At 61.0% G+C, this 17,666-nt stretch overlaps 2 protein-coding genes across 3 annotated transcripts; both read right to left on the bottom strand.

Moving 5' to 3' along the window:
- Positions 1-1,566: 1,566 nt before the first annotated feature.
- ZBTB17 (zinc finger and BTB domain containing 17) lies at positions 1,567-14,280 on the bottom strand. 2 transcript variants are annotated; one of them, XM_065696500.1, is made up of 17 exons: positions 14,186-14,280; positions 13,030-13,128; positions 12,453-12,570; positions 9,125-9,331; positions 8,800-8,976; positions 7,785-7,928; positions 7,537-7,653; positions 6,941-7,179; positions 6,721-6,863; positions 5,141-5,441; positions 4,958-5,045; positions 4,397-4,513; positions 4,176-4,296; positions 3,951-4,081; positions 2,995-3,210; positions 2,082-2,171; positions 1,567-1,980 (listed from the first exon to the last, which is right to left on the bottom strand). In XM_065696500.1, the coding sequence occupies exons 2-17, from the start codon at positions 13,033-13,035 to the stop codon at positions 1,616-1,618; spliced, it is 2,580 nt and encodes an 859-aa protein (XP_065552572.1). In that variant the 5' UTR covers positions 13,036-13,128; positions 14,186-14,280; the 3' UTR covers positions 1,567-1,615. The 2 variants fall into 2 exon arrangements, with proteins under 2 accessions (XP_065552572.1, XP_065552573.1); XM_065696501.1 differs by having other exon boundaries at positions 7,785-7,925.
- A 1,927-nt stretch (positions 14,281-16,207) lies between these two features.
- HSPB7 (heat shock protein family B (small) member 7) lies at positions 16,208-17,640 on the bottom strand. The gene is made up of 3 exons (XM_065696758.1): positions 17,309-17,640; positions 17,071-17,204; positions 16,208-16,714 (listed from the first exon to the last, which is right to left on the bottom strand). Exons 1-3 carry the CDS (start codon positions 17,433-17,435, stop codon positions 16,532-16,534), a joined length of 444 nt encoding a protein of 147 aa, XP_065552830.1. The 5' UTR covers positions 17,436-17,640; the 3' UTR covers positions 16,208-16,531.
- Between the last annotated feature and the right edge of the window lie 26 nt (positions 17,641-17,666).

Below are 17,666 nucleotides of genomic sequence, written 5' to 3'. Positions count from 1 at the left end.
CGCCATGAAGCCACAAGTGGGCAGGATCGGACCCATCCCCACCACCCCCATGGTCCGTGTGTCTGTGCTCATCCGTGTGCCTGGAGCTGGGATCTGGCCTGAGCACCCTCCCAGAGGGTGGGGATGGACACACAGACTGGGGGCAGGGACAGACGGACGGTTGTATGGATGGGTGGGCAGACAGACCAGCCACTGCCCATCCCGCTCTGCCCCAGCCCGTGTGTCAGGAGCCAGGGCTTGTGAATGGGGCAGAAAAGGTCCAGGTTTTGGGGTGGGAGAGGGAATTTACGCCAATGGCTTGAGGAGGTGACTGCGGGTACGTGGGGTCTGTCTGTTTGTCTGGCTGCGCATACAGGTACCCATGTATCCAGCTGGACATGCAAGTGTCCGTCTGTCTGCCTGGTCCAGCCAGTGAGCACCCCCTCCTGTGTCCAACTGAACACGCTCCTGTCCGTCTGTCCAGCTGGATCCAACCATCCATACAGGTGTCCGTCTGTCTGTCTGGGCCTAGTGTCCCGCAGGCCCTGCAGCCACCCGTGGTTCAAGTTGAATGCGGCACATTCAGCTGTGTCTGTCTGTCCCTCCACTCATCCATGTGTCCGGAAGGACAGGCAACTGTCCGTGTGTCCCGCTGGACGTGGGTCTGTCTGTACCTCCACCTGGCCTTGGAACGGTCCCTGTGCCCATCCGCGTGCACGCACCAGGCTGGACGGGCGCTTGTCCACGCGCCCATCGATCAGCGCGGCTGTGACTGTCCGTGTGCGCAGGGGCACAGACCCTGTCCCGGTGTCCCTCTGTCCATGCGGCCCTGTTGCTGGGGGGGAGCAGGGGCTGTGCTGCGGCCGCATGGACAGCTGGACACAGGGACACTGGTGTGGATGGATGCAGGGACGGGTGGATGTGTAGACGGACACAAGGATGGGGCACAGACAGACACACGGACACCTCCTTCAACCCCGCATAACCCCCCCCTACACCAGGTCCTGCCCCAAAGGCCCCACTCAAACCCCAGCAGTTTCCGTACCCCTGTGTCCGTCTGTCCGTGCCCTGTCCGTGTGTCCATCAGGCCCTGCAGCCATCCCTGCTCCCCGTTGTCCGTGTATCCCAGCCTCCATCTCCACCCCTGGAGGCCCTGAAGGTGGTTGAGGGGGGACTCAGGCCTGATCCCAGCTCCAGACACACAGACACGGACACAGGGAATAGGAAGGGTCTGACAGTGCCCACAGCAGCCATCGGGGTGTCCGTGTGTCCATCCTGCATCCTGGGGGGGGAACTCGGGCCTGATCCTGCCTCCAGGGTCCCCAGGACCCCTGGGATGGTGTCTGTGCCCCTGGATGTGGCACCAGAGCCACCCCTCAACCTCCCCGATCCTGATGCAAACCCTGAGGGACCCTTTTCCATCTTCATTATCCCCATTTCCAACAGATCCCACCCTTCAGTGAGGATCTGAGGAGCCCCCATTAGGCTCCAGCATTGCACCCCCACCTCCTCCCCGCCCCAGCATCACCCGGGGTGGGGGGGGGAGGTGGGGGCCCAACGTCCCAGCACCATCCAATGCTGGAACCCTTTAGAAAATATTGCCATTTATTCCATCTCCTTCCCAAAATCCACTTTTTTACACCCATTCCCAGCACTGTCTCTTAAATAAAGGCGAAGGTGGGGGTGGGGGTGGTGAGGGGGTCACTCGGTGGGGGGGGGCTGCCCCTCTGCAGCCGCCGGTTGTGAGCCCAGTGGGGCCGTGGCGGGGGGGGGGGGGGTCGGAGGCAGCATCCCGGGTGCGGAAGAGCAGCTCTCCCGCGGGGATGACCTGCTCCGTGTGCCAGGCGCCGGCGGCGCCGTACTGCTGGTAAAAGTCCGTGTCCGCCTGGAACATGACGAGCGCCTGGGCCGTGTGGATGCGGACGTGCTGCGCCAGGCTGCTGGCGTCCAGGAACTTCTCCCCGCAGGAATCGCAGGCGTAAAGGATCTGGGTGTTGGGATCTGCAAGGGAAAAGGGGGCGGGATGGATGGGATGGGGGCAATGGGGGCAGATGGTTGAGCCCCACCACCACCACCACCACCACGTCCCCGTCGCTGCTCACCCGCCTCCTGCACTTGCTTCACTGCTTTGGTGATCTCGGCTTTAAGTGCTTCGGTTTCATCCGCGGTCACGGCGGCCGCCACCGGCACCACTGCGGGAGAGGGGGAAAAGGGATCAGGGGGATCCCGGCCGGAGCGGGATGCGGGGATGTGCCCATTGTGGGGTTCAGGATGGGTCCAGCCGGGCTGCACCAGTTCCCGGCCTCAAGGGCACAGCAATGGGTGCTGCGCCCCATGGATGAGCCTCCAAAATCCTTCAGGAGCTCCAGGCCCCCCTGGCTGCACATCATGGATGCACCTCGCTTTTGGAATGGGAAGCCCCAGGCTGCAGCCTATGGATGAGTTTCCCTCCCAGAAGGGTTCCAAGGCTCTTGGACTTCACCCTGTCGCCAACTTTCCCTGGCGGAATGGTTCTTGGAACCCCCCCGCTGCGCCCTGTGGATAAACCTGACTTTTGGAATGGCTCCTGGATCTCCAGACTGCACCCTATGGATAAGTTCCCTTTCCAGAATGGCTCTTGGGCTGCCCAAACTACCCCCTATGGATAAACCTTGCTCCTGGGATGACTCCAGGACCCCCAGGCTGTACCCTACAGGTAAGTTACCCTTCTGGAATGGGTCTAAGACCCCCAAACTGCACCCTATGAATAAGCTTCCGTTCCAGAATGGTCTTGCCATGGATAAACCTTGCTCCTGGAACAGCTCCTAGATCCACAGACTGCACCCTACGGATGTTTCCCTTCCAAAACGGCTCTTGGGACCCCCAGGCTGCGCCCTATGGACACATTTCCCTTCCAGAATGGCTCTTGGGACCCCTGAGCTGCACCCTATGGATGAACCTCACTTCTGGGATGGCTCCAGGACCCCCAGGCTGCACCCGATGGAAGTTTCCCTTCCAGGAAGGCCCCAGGCTCACCCGTGAGCTGGGTGACGGCGGTGGCAGCCAGCGCCTCGGTGGCCAATGTCACCATGTCATCGGAGGCCACCGTGACGATGTTGACCTCGTCGCCTTCCTCCGGCTCCAGGATTTTGATCCCAGCCTTGCCCTGGTGCACGGTCTTCACGTGGGAGCGCAGGTTGTCCACACGGTTGAAGCCCCGACCACATTTATCACACAGGAACGGCTTCTCCCCTGCGATGGGGGAGAGGAGGGGTTGGGGGGGGTCGTTACAATCCTAGAACCATGGAATGGGTTGGGTTGAAGGGAGCTCAAAGCTCCTCCAGCCCCAACCCCTGCCACGGGCAGGGACCCCTTCCACTGGAGCAGCTTGCTCCAAGCCCCTGTGTCCAACCTGGCCTTGAGCACTGCCAGGGATGGGGCAGCCACAGCTTCTCTGGGCACCCTGTGCCAGCGCCTCAGCACCCTCACAGGGAAGAGCTTGTGCCTAAGAGCTCAGCTCAGTCTCCCCTCAGGCAGGTTCAAGCCATTCCCCTTGGCCTGTCCCTACAGGCCCTTGTCCCAAGCCCCTGTCCAGCTTTCCTGCAGCCCCTTTAGGCACTGGAGCTGCTCTCAGGTCTCCCCTTCAGGAGCCTTCTCTTCTCCAGGCTGCCCCAGCCCAGCTCTCTCAGCCTGGCTCCAGAGCAGAGCTGCTCCAGCCCTTGCAGCATCTCCATGGCCTCCTCTGGCCTCGCTCCAGCAGCTCCACGTCCCTCTTGTGCTGCTGCCCCAGAGCTGGAGCAGGGCTGCAGGGGGGGTCTCCCCAGAGCACAGCAGAGGGGCAGGATCCCCTCCCTGAGCTGCTGCTCACGCTCTGGGGGTGCAGCCCAGCACAGGGGGGGTTCTGGGCTCAAGCGCTCACTGCGGCCGGGCTGTGCTCAGTTAAAGATGGGGGCTGTGTTAAGGATGGGGGGGCTGGAGCCTCGTGCACGCACCGGTGTGGATAATGATGTGCTTGGAGAGGTCGCCCACGTTGACAAAGGCTTTGTTGCAGACAGTGCACTTGTGGGGCCGGATGTTGTCGTGGTGCCGGATGTGGTTGGCCAGTTGGCTCGACTGCACGAACCTGGGGGGGACACACACAGTTGTCACCGCGCTCCCTGCCCCCAGGGCTGCCACCCCGGCACCTCCACCGCCGTGCCCCCATCGTGGAGCCTCACCTCTTCCCGCAGCGCTCGCACACGTACGGCTTCTCCCCCGTGTGCTGCCGCACGTGGGCGATGAGGGAGCTGGCCTGGGTGAAGGCCTTTCCGCAGATCAAGCACTGGCACGGCTTCTCCCCTGTGGATGCCATAGGAAAGGTGCAAGGGGGGGGTCAATGACTCCGAGATTCCCCCCCCGGCCCGGATGCGGTGGGGAAGCACGGAGCTGGCTCCCTCACCCGTGTGGATGCGGACGTGCCGCTGCAGCGCCCCGGGGTCGGCGAACTGGCGCTGGCAATGGACGCAGACGTAGGGCTTCTCCCCGCTGTGGATCCGCAGGTGCCGCTTGAGGTTCCCTGTGGGAGCAGACGAGGCTCAGCTGTGGGGCACGGGGACAGCAGCACCCCCCGGCCCCTCCTGCCCCGCACCCGGGAAGCTCCCTCGGGAATGCCTGCGGCTGCTCACCGAGGGGCATCGCGCACACAGCCAAGGATGGGGACGACGTGGGGGGGGACAGGCAGAAGTGTGGAGTTTGGAGGGGACAGGGAGATGCCGTTGGGCTCGTTTGGACCCCTTCAGCTCCGCAGTGGTTTGGGAAGATGGGAGGAGACTTCCCCATCCCCAAAAGCTGGATCAAGGGCTCCTTCCAGGAGCATTCCGGGGTGCAGTCCCACGGGAGGTGCCCAGTGCAGGGGGAAACATCAATGCACCACAGTAAGAGCTTTAAACCCAGGCTGAAACCCTCCCTCCACTCCCAACCCAACCCAACCCAACCTCCATCCCTCCCAGCCCCACACTACCGGACGTGGTGAACTGTTTGCCGCACTCCCGGCACTTGAGGGGCCCGTCCGCGATGTGAATCTTCAAGTGAGCCTTCAGATTCCCCACCTGGGGACAACACGAGAGCGATGCGGAGACCCCCATCATCGTCCCATCCTCATCCCGAGGGATCCAAAGGGCTGCGGGGCCGGCGCCCAGCTCACCTGGTTGAACTTCTTGTCGCAGTGCGGACACTTGTGCTCCTTGTTGGTGTCGTGGGTCTCGAGGTGCCGCATCTTGGAGGTGGGGTCGGAGAAGGAGCGCCCGCAGTAGTCGCACTGGTAGGGCTTCTCCCCGCTGTGCACCAGCTGGTGCCGCTTCAGGTTGCCCGAGGTGGTGAAGAGCTTGCCGCAGTCGTCGCAGCGGTACTTGGCCTCCCCCGTGTGCCGCTTCTTGTGCAGGTTGAGCAGGCTGATGAGCCGGTAGCTCTTCCCGCACTCCTCGCAGCCGTACGGCTTCAGCGGGCTGGGGGGGGCACGGCGAGGGGAAGAACTGGGCTGCGGAGCTCCAGAGCCCCCAGTCCGAGTGCACCCACTCCAACCTGAGCTCCAACGCCTCCAACTCGAGCTCCACCGCCTCCAACCTGAGCTCCATCGCCTCCAACCCGAGCTCCATCGCCTCCAACCCGAGCTCCATCGCCTCCAACCCGAGCTCCATCGCCTCCAACTCGAGCTCCATCGCCTCCAACCTGAGCTCCACCGCCTCCAACCTGAGCTCCACCGCCTCCAACCTGAGCTCCCATCGCCTCCAACCCCAGCTCCATCGCCTCCAACCCCAGCTCCATCGCCTCCAACCCGAGCTCCACCGCCTCCAACCTGAGCTCCATCGCCTCCAACCCGAGCTCCATCGCCTCCAACCCGAGCTCCATCGCCTCCAACCCGAGCTCCATCGCCTCCAATCTGAGCTTCATCGCCTCCAAGCTCCAGTGCCCCCATCAAAGCTCCATCACCCTGATCTGAGCTCCAGTGCTCCCCAAGTTCCAGCATCCCCAGTCCGAGCTCCACCACCTCCAACCCGAGCTCCACTATTCCAGTACGAGCTCCAGCACCCCATCAAAGCTCCATCACCCTGCTCTGCACTCCAGTGCTCCCCATCTGAGCTCCAGCATAGAATCATAGAATCATAGAATAGTTGGGGTTGGAAAGGACCTCAAGATCATCCAGTTCCAACCCCCTGCCATGGGCAGGGACAGCTCACACTAAACCATCCCACCCAAGGCTTCATCCAACCTGGCCTTGAACACCGCCAGGGATGGAGCACTCACAACCTCCCTGGGCAACCCATTCCAGTGCCTCACCACCCTAACAGGAAAGAATTTCCTCCTTAGATCCAATCTAAACTTCCTCTGTTTCAGTTTGAACCCATCACCCCTTGTCCTGTCACTGCAGTCCCTGACGAAGAGTCCCTCCCCAGCATCCCTCAACCAAGCTCCACCACCCCCAGCCAGACCCCTCTGGATCCCATAGCAAGTCCTGAAGCACCCCACCAAGGAAGGGCAGCACAGCCAGGTATTTCCTCCTGGACACCCCAACAGCTTTCATTGGGATTTGACCTTCTGTGGCAGAAGCCACACTTCCCATCCCTTCCCATGGCCGGTCCCATCCCAGTGAGCAACCCGGAGCCTCCATCCCCGCAGTGCTGAGCCCTCGGTGGCTGCTGGACCAACACCAACCTCTTCCTCCAGCCCTCACCCAGGCACCACAGCCTCTCCAAGCTCTCCCCATCCTGGTGGCAGCCCCGGTACCTGTGAGTCTTCTCGTGGGCTTTGCATGCGGCCGGGTCGGAGAAGGCTTTGTTACACTCCCTGCAGGAGAAGGGCTTCTCGCCCGTGTGGATGCGGATGTGCCGCTTGAAATTCCCGGTGTGGGTGAACTCCTTCCCGCAGTCCTGGGGACAGGCAGGGACAATGGCACCTGGTGTCGCCAAGGGACCAGAGCCACCACGGGCGCTGGGACCAGCCTCACCTCACACTTGTGTGTGACGGAGCCGTAGGCTTTGGACTCGGTCCTGTCGCTGTAAGTGCCTGAACGCAGCAGTCGGGATTCTCCCGAGTTTTCCTGCCCGGAATCAGTGCTCCCAGATTCATTATCCTCAGCGTTTTCCCCGTTTTCCAACCGGGGCTGCTCTTCCTCAGGAATTTTGGCCTCCTCTTCCTCCTCTGCTGTCATTTCCCCCTCTTCCTCCTTCCCTTCCAGCTCCACCTCTATGAATAGTTAGCAGATGGGGATGGTAAAGCCTGAGAGCAGCAGAACCCAAGGGACTGGTGCTGAGACCCCCGCCTGGAGCCACTTTGGGTTTGCAGGTTATCAGCCCTAAAACCCAACCACCCGCACAGACCCAGGAGCGCTTCCCAACCCTTCCTAGCCCTGCCCCATGAAAACTGCTCCCACAGGCTCCTGTGACCCACGGGAGGCAGCGCTGGGCCAGCAAACCTCACACAACCACCACCAGTGCACAGAAACCCAGGGTCCGAGCCCTGCCCAGGCTGGTTTCAGCTCTGCTGGATGGAATGGGCAGGCAGCAAAGTGTCCCCCCCCCCGCACCTCGCTCCTCAACGCACCTCCTGCTCCGGTGCCCTGAGAGACGCTGCCCTGCGCTGCGGGGCTGCTGCTGACCACGCTCTGCGGGCAGCCAGGACCTGCGGTGCTGGGACCCTCTGGTGCGGCAGCATCTGCGCCTGCAAGCAAGAGAGCACCTCAGGCAGCACCAGGAGCACGCTGGTTCCATGCAGCGGAGCCTGGCAGCAGGACAGGGTGTGCTGGGGGGGGGGGTGATGTAGGATTTGGGGTGCCAGCCCTTGGTACTCACCTTCCTGGGCCCCCAGCTGCTCCGCCTGCGCCTTGGGAGTCTCTTCCTTCCCCTGCAGGTCAGGAGGAACCAGCTTGGGTTTGTCAGGGTCACCCCCTGCTTCTGCTGCTGGTGGCTCGTCCTCGATGGTCACTTTGTCAGCTGCTGTGAGGGAAGAGGCAAAGAGATCCAGCTTCTGCTGCCCCAGCAGGGACACCCCACTGGCTGCTAGAAGGATTCCCAAATCCCATGAGGATTGAAGGAATTGTTTCTTCAGCTGCTGGTGCTGCACGAGGAGATCTGGATGTCCCTGTGCACCAGATGTAGCCAGGATGTGGGTTTGGAAGGTGGCCAGAGACTGGCTGCATTGTGGGACCATTTCTGGGCTGTGCTCACAGCCCAGAACCAGCCCCCAGCTGCTGGGCTGCACCCCCAGAGAGTGACCAACAGCTCAGGGAGGGGATTCTGCCCCTTGAGCCTGATCTCGTAAGACCCCACTTGCAACCCTGTGTGCAGGGACGGTGTCCCCAACATAGAAGGACATGGAGCTGTTGGAGCAAGTCCGGAGGAGGCCATGAGGATGCTCAGGGGCTGGAGCAGCTCCCGTATGGAGCCAGGCTGAGCACACTGGGGCTGTTCAGGCTGGAGAAGAGAAGCTGCGTGGAGACCTCAGAGCAGCTTCCAGTGTCTGAAGGGGGCTGCAAAGATGCTGGAGAGGGGCTCTGCATCAGGGACTGGAGTGATGGGACAAGGGGTGATGGGTTCAGACTGGAACAGGGGAAGTTCAGGTTGGAGATAAGGCAGAAGCTGTTCCCTGTGAGGGTGCTGAGGCGCTGGCACAGGGTGCCCAGAGAAGCTGTGGCTGCCCCATCCCTGGCAGTGCTCAAGGCCAGGTTGGACACAGGGGCTTGGAGCAAGCTGCTCCAGTGGAAGGGGTCCCTGCCCGGGGCAGGGATTGGAGCTGGAGGAGCTCTAAGGTCCCTTCAACCCAAACGATTCTATGGTTCTGACTTTTGGGAAGCAGGAGGGTACGTACCCAGCTCGGCAGGGGGCTGTGGGCTCCCTGCTGGCACAGTGAGGGACTTGAGAGCATTGCAAGCGCTGACGATCTCCTGCATCTGGAGGAAACCAGCCACAGCCAACACATCTTCCACGTTGTCAGGGTTTAGGCTTAGCTTAGCTGTGTACATGAACTCCAAAACCTGGCCCAGGCCTGCAAGGGAGGCGAAGCAACCAGAAACACCCTCTGAGCGCTCAGCCACGCAGGTCTGAAAGGCCCAAAGCGTGTGAAGCAGCAAACCCTGGGCACCAAACCGCTGCGTGCCAGCGGCTCGGAGGGACGCGGGATAACCCCCCCCTACCTGCTGCGTTGCTGATGTCCAGGTGCACCACATCCTTCTGGTCCACAAAGAGCATCCTGAAGTACTCGCTGCAGGCCGCCAGCACGGCTTTGTGGGCCTTGAAGTTGATGCCGTCCACCACGAAGGTGCAGTCGCAGAGCAAGCCCAGCTGCCGCTGCTGGTTCAGCTGCTCCAGGACTTGGCTGCTGTGCTGGGGGAAATCCATGGCTGTGGGGAGGAAAAAGAACCCATAAATGCCAGGAAAAGGGGGTGAAGGCGGGTTCTGAAATGCTGATTCCACATCAGAAAGGGCCGTGAAGCAAAAGGAGCCTGAAGGTCCGTGAAGGACCAGATCTCAAAGCCACGGATCAACCACAACCTGACCTCACTGCTAGCTAAAAAACAGGGCTTCTGGCTACAGCCACCTGCTTCCAGCACCAAATACAACCCAAAACCTCTCCTGGAACAGCCACAACACCAGCACAGGGCTGGAGGGAGACTTCACTCAACAGTCGCTGCATTTTTTGCCTCCAAACAGCATTTAAACCACACTGATTACTCCTCAAGTGGTCCACGCTATGAATGTGTTGCCTGTTGCCTACCTGTTGCCATCATCCCTTTGGTGAGCAGAGGATGCCACTGCTCGCTCTGAGGGCACAGCATGGGAAGAGTTATCCAAAGCTTTGAGTTCCATCTCATTTTAGGTGCTTCTGTTGTGATACTGAGGGATTTTCACCTTGCATTGAGTATTTAAAGGGAGTTCTCCCTGCTTGAAGCACGGCTTTGGCTCAGGAATGCCGCAAATTCCCCGGAAAACCACAAAAGGCCATTTTTCAAGCAGGTCCTTGCTGGTAAAGCTTGGGGGGCACCATGAGCTTGATGCGCTGCCACGTGTTGGGTTTTCTCCTGAGGGCAGGGAATGAAGAGCTTTCACTTGGCTTTGTTTCCCCAGAACTGATTCATGCGCGGGCTGAAGGGATCATTTCATCACCTGCTGAGCAAGCAATGAGCAAGGAGGGAGGAGAAAGCAAATGGGGACTTGTTACTGTTCAACTTGCCAGGGCAGGAAGTCCCCAAAGCTCTGGATGCTGGAAGAAACAAGGCTGTGGTCAGGGAAACGCTCCTGGATTCGATGCTAAGTCGATGCTCGGTGTCTCTCGGAAGGTTGCCAGCACACAGCAGTTGCTGTCCCACTCTACCAGCTCCTTAAAGCAGCTCAGGGAGTCTGGGTTCAGGGAAAGGCAACAGGTTTGGATCCATAAAACCAGGTTAATTCCCAGCAGCAGCGAGCACGTCCCTTCTTCTGGATCCATGTGAGCGTGCACAAGCGCACAGCGGGCGAGCACCATGGGCAGAGGGAGCCTCCTCCTGTCTGCTGGGAGTGTTAGCAACGCACTTGGTGAAAGATCTTCTGGCCAAGGATCAATCGGCTTCCAAAATCATTCCCAGCAGGAGCGAGAAGCCCAGACACCTCCAACGTCATCAGATCACGCACATTGAGATTCACTCCCCAAAGGTGCTGGTTGTCTTCATAATTCATCACAGAACCCCAGCCTGGTTTGGGCTGAAGGGACCTTAAAGCTCCTCCAGCTCCAACCCCTGCCACAGGCAGGGACCTCTTCCACTGGAGCAGCTTGCTCCAAGCCCCTGTGTCCAACCTGGCCTTGAGCACTGCCAGGGATGGGGCAGCCACAGCTTCTCTGGGCACCCTGTGCCAGCACCTCAGCACCCTCACAGGGAACAGCTTCTGCCTAAGAGCTCAGCTCAGTCTCCCCTCGGGCAGGTTCAAGCCATTCCCCTTGGCCTGTCCCTACAGGCCCTTGTCCCAAGCCCCTCTCCAGCTTTCCTGCAGCCCCTTTAGGCACTGGAGCTGCTCTCAGGTCTCCCCTTCAGGAGCCTTCTCTTGTCCAGGCTGCCCCAGCCCAGCTCTCTCAGCCTGGCTCCAGAGCAGAGCTGCTCCAGCCCTCGCAGCATCTCCATGGCCTCCTCTGGCCTCGCTCCAGCAGCTCCAGGTCCCTCTTGTGCTGCTGCCCCAGAGCTGGAGCAGGGCTGCAGGGGGGGTCTCCCCAGAGCGCAGCAGAGGGGCAGGATCCCCTCCCTGAGCTGCTGCTCACGCTCTGGGGGTGCAGCCCAGCACAGGGGGGTTCTGGGCTCAAGCACTCACTGAAGCCGGGTCATGGGGAGCTTCTCATTGACCAACACCCCCGAGTCCCTCAGGGCTGCTCCATTCAATCTCCCCAAACCTGCAGCTGTGCCTGGGATTGCCCTGACCCATGTGCAGGACCTCGCACTTGGCCTTGTTGAACCTCATGTGGTTCACATGGTCCCATCCCTACAGCCTGCCCAGGTCACTCTGGATCCCCTCCCCTCCCTCCAGCGTGTCAACTGCACCAGCCAGCTCGGTGTCATCAGCACCTGAGGGTCCCCTTGATCCCACTGTCCATGTCATCAACAAAGACATTCAACAGTGCTCATTCCAACCCTGATCCATGAGGAATACCACTCACTGACTCACCACTGCGATTCGCCCCCCTGCTCTCCAAAACACGGCTGTACTTTTTAACCAAACACCCACAGCCTGTCCCAAAATACATCCCTTGAGAGCCAGAGAAAAATCAGTCTTTGGATGAAAATCTGTCTGCACCCCCACACAGGTACATCCCTGTACGGTTTGCAAAGGAAGCTGTGGGAAACAGGGGGGGATTTTCCCAGCAGGATAAACAATGCTGCATTCTTTGCTGGGAAAGCTCTGTGCAACGGGACCTGAGAAATCAGGATGGTTCAATGCCCTGAAAGGTTATTTTTGGTAATTTGTAGGAGGCACTTTGCATGCGAATGATGATTTGGATTGCTCCCTGATTGGACTCGCCTCAGCTCCACATCCGACCTTCGCAAAGGAAGCAAAATCCCAAGAAAATCAATGCCCCTGGAAAAACTCCATCTTTTCTGTGCTTCCCTCTGCAAACACCACACTGTGGCTTCCTTCCAAATGCAGCGCCCCACGACCCCCAGCAGCTGCGAGCACCTTTGTACGCTGAGTCCAAGCCTTAGAAATCCCAAATATCCGGATCAGAACCCCTAAAGCGCACCCAAAACACCACCCTGGTTCCTTGTCACTACTCAGGCAAGGCCAGTCCCCATCTCCAGTGCCGAGATCCATCTCCAGTGCCGAGATCCATCTCCTTCTCCAGCCGAACAGGATGGGCCAAAACAGGGATGGATCCAGAGAGGGCATTCCCCAAACCAGGCCCTGCCGGTCCATCACACTATTGGCTGTTTAAGGCAGTGGCCCTGTCCGAGGACACAAGTCACAGAACCCCAATAAGCCAGGACTTGTGCCTGAACTCACCCCTGTGCTGCAAGGAGTGGAGATATCCAGAGGACCGAGGCTGTGGGCGAGATGGCTGTGGCTCTCCTTCAGAGTATTCCCCTTTCCCAGTGCTCAAGTCAGTCTCTATGCAGCCATCCTAGGAGAAACGGGATCAAAAGCTCTGTTTTAAACACCAGACTCTTGTGTTGAATGCGCCTCTGTCCGATGTCACCGACCCACCCACGTCCCCCCCGATTTCACCTTGTCAGAGGTACCCGGGCACTGTTTCCCCTCCCAACCCCACTGCTGAGTCCCTCATTACCCAATTGATCATGGAGAAGCTTTGTTATGAGAACACCCACATCTGCTGCATGGGTTCACAGAGAGAAATACAGTGACTACGCTCCCAAGGAGCTTCAACACAAGCTCTCTTGCTTCTAACGACATTAATCTCACCTGGTACCCACCACCCAAGCATCTATCTATTAAAAAAACCCCAAACCTCACTAAATCAGGGAAAAACCAGTGGTTTAAATATCGCCTTTTGATGCTGTCACCATGCAGCCCTCCAAGCTCATGTTCAGAACATAAAAAGAAGGGGTTACTTTCTACCTACCGTCATCTCCCTTCTTGCGTGTCAGCTTGGGGAACAGAGCAGCCCCACTCCTTTCAGTCTCTGCGAAGGGGAATCTGTCCTCATTTCCAGTCACTGGTCCTGCAAGGTTTCCAGTGAAAGGTTAAGGGCTGATCAGGATGTGTCAATGAGTTGTGAAACAGAAAAGGGCTCTGCCTGTGGTCAGCAGCAAAACCAGAAGGCGAGAGAAATGGTCACAAGTGATGACAGGCAGCTAAAAACCCACAGCGAAAAGGAGCTGAGAGGAGACGCGAGGAAAGGGGATGAGCAGGGGCAGTGCGGACACCCCCCACTGAACGCACAGCCCTCGGTTACCCAGTGCTCAGGCCCATGGATGCAGTGGTGCAGCTCCTATCGCCGTGCCCGCAGGTAACCGGAGCCCTGTGCTGCAGCAGGCAGGGAACCAGAGCTGAGCTCTGCCCTGGAAACCGCCCGTCTCTGCAGCACGGGGCGATTTTAGGGCTAAATCCTCGTTTTCTCGTGGAAAACCTGCCTCGGGAGGGCTGCCCCAGCTCCGAGAGCCCAGCACAAGGGTCCGAGGCAGAAACGGCGTTAAGGAACGGGCGTTTTGTCCGTGGAACACATCACCCGTGCCCGAGTGATGCCTGCAGAGCGCAGGTACAGCCAGCACGGCTGTCACCGGGCCAGAACCCATGCTGGGCGACGGGAAACCCTTTCTCCCCTTGAGCTGCAGCGTGAAGCTCCCGAGGCTCCTGCTGGTGCCACCCGTCATGGGTCACCTCGTGGGGGTCAGCGCTCTGGGGCTGTCAGCCCCGGGGGACAGCGCCTGCCCCACACGTGTGGGGCGCAGGCTCTGCTGCTCGCTGCGGACACAGGCGTCCCCCACAGAGGGAGAGCCCCAGCCGGCCCCTGCCCCGCTATGACGGCCTGCGGAGCGGGGCACCCGGGGGTGCAGCCCGGGCTAGGACGAGCTGCCACAGCCCCCATTAAGTGCTGAAGGGGGGACGGGGACCCCAGCGCCGGTCCCCTCATGGAAACAGCGGTTCCGCACCGCGGTGCGCCCCACAACGGCTTCTCGGGGGGGGGGGACCCCCCAAGCAGCGCGCAGGCCGCAGCCCCCTTCCCCTCAAAGCCCCTAAACCCCCCTCCATGCCCCACAGCCCCCCCCCGCCGATACCTGCCATGCCGGGCCCGGCGGCGCTCACCGTGACACGGACCAGACAAAGGGCGCCGCCATCTTGGCGCCGGGCGGAAGCGGCGTCGCCCTCCTCCTCCCACCGGCGGCGCAGGCGCGGCTCGGTCACTGCGCACGCGTAGAAGGGCGCGGTGAGGCCGGTAATGGCGCCCTCCGCTGCTACAGCCGGGCGCCGCCATGACAGCGCGGGGATGGCGGCGGTGCGGGCCCGCTGTGCGGCTCCGGGGCGGGCAGGGCCCCGCTCCCTCACGCTGCAGGTGCCCGAGGGCTTTGGCTGTGCTGTCCGCGGCCCTGCTGCCAGCGGGCCGGGGCGTTGGGCAGCGCCGTGATGGCGGCCGGGGTGTCCTGAGGGACAGGGAGCGTTGCAGCCAGGAGAGGAAGGCGCTGAGGCACCGCGCAGGGTTTGGGTTAAGGGACCCTAAAGCTGCTCCAGCCCCAACCCCTGCCCCGGGCAGGGACCCCTTCCACTGCAGCAGCTTGCTCCAAGCCCCTGTGTCCAACCTGGCCTTGAGCACTGCCAGGGATGGGGCAGCCACAGCTTCTCTGGGCACCCTGTGCCAGCGCCTCAGCACCCTCACAGGGAAGAGCTTCTGCCTTATCTCCAACCTGAACTTCCCCTGTTTCAGTCTGAACCCATCACCCCTTGTCCCATCACTGCAGTCCCTGATGCAGAGCCCCTCTCCAGCATCCTTGCAGCCCCCTTCAGACACTGGAAGCTGCTCTGAGGTCCCCACGAAGCCTTCTCTTCTCCAGCCTGAACAGCCCCAGTGTTCTCAGCCTGGCTCCATACGGGAGCTGCTCCAGCCCCTGCGCATCCCCGTGGCCTCCTCTGCCCTTGCTCCACGTCCTTATCCTGAGGACACCATCCCTGCACGCAGCGCTGCAAGTGGGGCCGCATGGGAGCAGAGCGGAGGGGCAGGATCCCCTCCTTGGCCCCGTTTCCATCACCTCCTATCCCTGTTTCTCCTTACGGATGCATTCCCGGTGCTCCTGCCCACAGCAGGGCTGAGCCGCTGCGGGGTTTGTGTGCGCTGGGCTCTGCGCTGTCCCCTCGCTGCTCCCTGGTTCACAGCCCCCCCTGTGCGAAACCAGCCCCGGGATGGGGGGGGGAAACCGGGGATTTTGCCCCTGTTTTCCCTGGAATTCCGTGTCCTGCCACCGCTAGATGGCAATCCGCGACCGCTCCTGCTCACCCAGAGCGCCCTGAGCACCCGGGGGGGGCGTTTCGGGGCAGAGCAGACGCATCCCATCCCCAAGGATGGACAGCGGGACCTCACCGCTGCTCCTTATCTCCATGGCTGCAGCTCCCCAAGGGGGGCTTACAGCCGTTAAAGGGCTCTTTAACAGCTTTTAACCGCTTTTCCTCGTATCCCCCTGCAGCAGAACGGGAGGAGCAGCGCTGCGGACCCAGCCCACGAGGAGGTGATGGAGGAGCCGCTCGTGTCCCCGCGCATCCCCACACTCTGCACGGGTGTTGCTGCAAGCCACGAGTGGCGAAGGGGACAAACAGGGGACAAGCTGACCTCAGAGCTGGAGCAGCAACGCGAGCTGGGCGCTGTGTGGTGGCTATAAACAGGAGCGGGGCCTCCCTGTTTGTGTGTACACAGGGGCAGATGGTGCTGAGCCCTCGGGGAAGCTTTTGACACCCTCCCCTCCAAGATGAAGCCACCCCTTCTTGCTGGCTCATTGCACTGCTTGGGGCTGCCCCAAGGGTGGTGGGTGCGGGTGGGTGATGGAGGAGGAGGATTTGGTGCCTTTCCAGGTGGGATGGCAGCCGGAGCGCTGAGGGAATGGCTCCGAAATAGAGCGCCCGGGAAGAAATGAGTCACCCCGGGCTGGAAATAAACGTGGCCACGGGCACAGGGGAATTGTGGCAGCGCCTTGCCCGTGTTTTGGTTGGGAAAAGGGGCTTGCTCGTGGTACCTGTTACCAAGGGGCTGAACGCGCAGCCCTTTTGGGGGGAAAGCATCAAGGAAAGGTTAAAAACAGAGGAGGCAGGAGGCAGGCGTTCTCTATGGTTTATCCCAAGCTGTATATACAGAGACAAGCGACGGCTGAGGGTCGGGGAAGGGAACCTCCCTCCTGGCAGGGCTCTTGGCACGCCGGATCTTCCCCATCAACCCGTTTGCCAGCTAAAAGTCACCGGAGCCGGGAATCCCAGCTGGAGTTTCTCCGATGGGTGACGGGATGCATCCCTCCGTGCACCCCCCCCGCTCAGGTCGGAGCCCGAGGGGGAGCGTTCCCATTCCCTACCTCCTTCCTAAACCACCCAAATAACGACTGAAGGAGGTGATGGGGGGAGGGAGGGGGAAGGACCCCCCCAGCCCCTCAGATCTTGATCTCAGTCCGGAAGGTTTGCTGGACGTGGTCGGGATGCTTGGGCTGGCGCTGGGCGCGGATGGTCAATGTGCCATCGTCCCCCAGCGAGGACGACACCGACGTGGGGTCCACGTCCTCGGGCAGCTGGCATTTGTGGGTGAAGGTGTTCATGACCGTGCCATCCGCAGCCAGCTGGGGAGGGGAAAACGGGTGAAAAAGGGGTGATTTTGGGGCACTCGTTGTTCCCTGCCCTGGGGTGAGGCACGGGGCACGCCTTGTGTGTGGTGATAATATTTGTCTTCCCGAGGGATGTGGCTGGCAACAGAGCAGGGGACAAAGGTGCTGGGTTTGGTTGCCACCCCCTTGGGATGGGTGATTGCAAGGTGTGAGTTTATTGGGTCTTGTGGGCTTTGCTCCTGTGAAACTGGGGGTAAAAAGGCGAAGAAATGGTGAACTAACCCCCTCGGGGGCCATTCGAAGTTGTCTGGGCGAGGATTTTGGGGTCCCCTATGCTTCGGGGGTGATCGGGGAAGGGAGGAAGCACCCACCTTCTCAGCGTGCACCTCGATCTGGTTGTTGGAGGTGGTGACGATGATGTCCTCAGGGGCGAAGTCGCTGACATCCACTGTGAACTGATAAGTGTTGCCCAGGGTCTTCACCGCGCCGGTGCTGCCGGGCCGAGCTGCCGGGGAGCAGAGGCGCGGGTCAGTGCGGGTGTCCCCCCCAAACACCTCTTGTATCACATCCACATTTCACCGGGGGTGCCCCCCCCATCGAAACCCTCACCTGGGAACCCCAAGCTCTCCCCACGGGGCCGGACAAAGCTCCCAAAAAGCTCCATGGAGCCGGCGGGCGATGCCGAGCGGTGGAAGCTGCGCTCCGAGCGGAAAGCAGCCGCGGGCTGCGCGTTCATCCACTGCTGCCCCGCACACCCTGACCCCCAGCTCCCGCTGGGGAGGAAGAGCAGGGCCCCTCTTCCTCGCCCTCCTCCTGGTGAAGGCGAAATGGGGCCGCTTGTTTCGGGGGGAGGGTGGCTTGAGGAGCTTTTAAAGCCTGGTTCCAGCGCCCGGCCGCCTGCCAGGGCTCTCGTAAAAGGGGCTAAATTTAGGTCTTGCGCTGGAGACGGTGGAAATTTTTCCCTCTG

This window comes from Lathamus discolor, chromosome 16 (assembly GCF_037157495.1).
Source record: "Lathamus discolor isolate bLatDis1 chromosome 16, bLatDis1.hap1, whole genome shotgun sequence".
Taxonomy (NCBI): Eukaryota; Metazoa; Chordata; class Aves; order Psittaciformes; family Psittacidae; genus Lathamus; species Lathamus discolor.
Note: the sequence above shows the minus strand (reverse complement) of the source record. Positions and strands in the feature narration are given on the sequence as shown.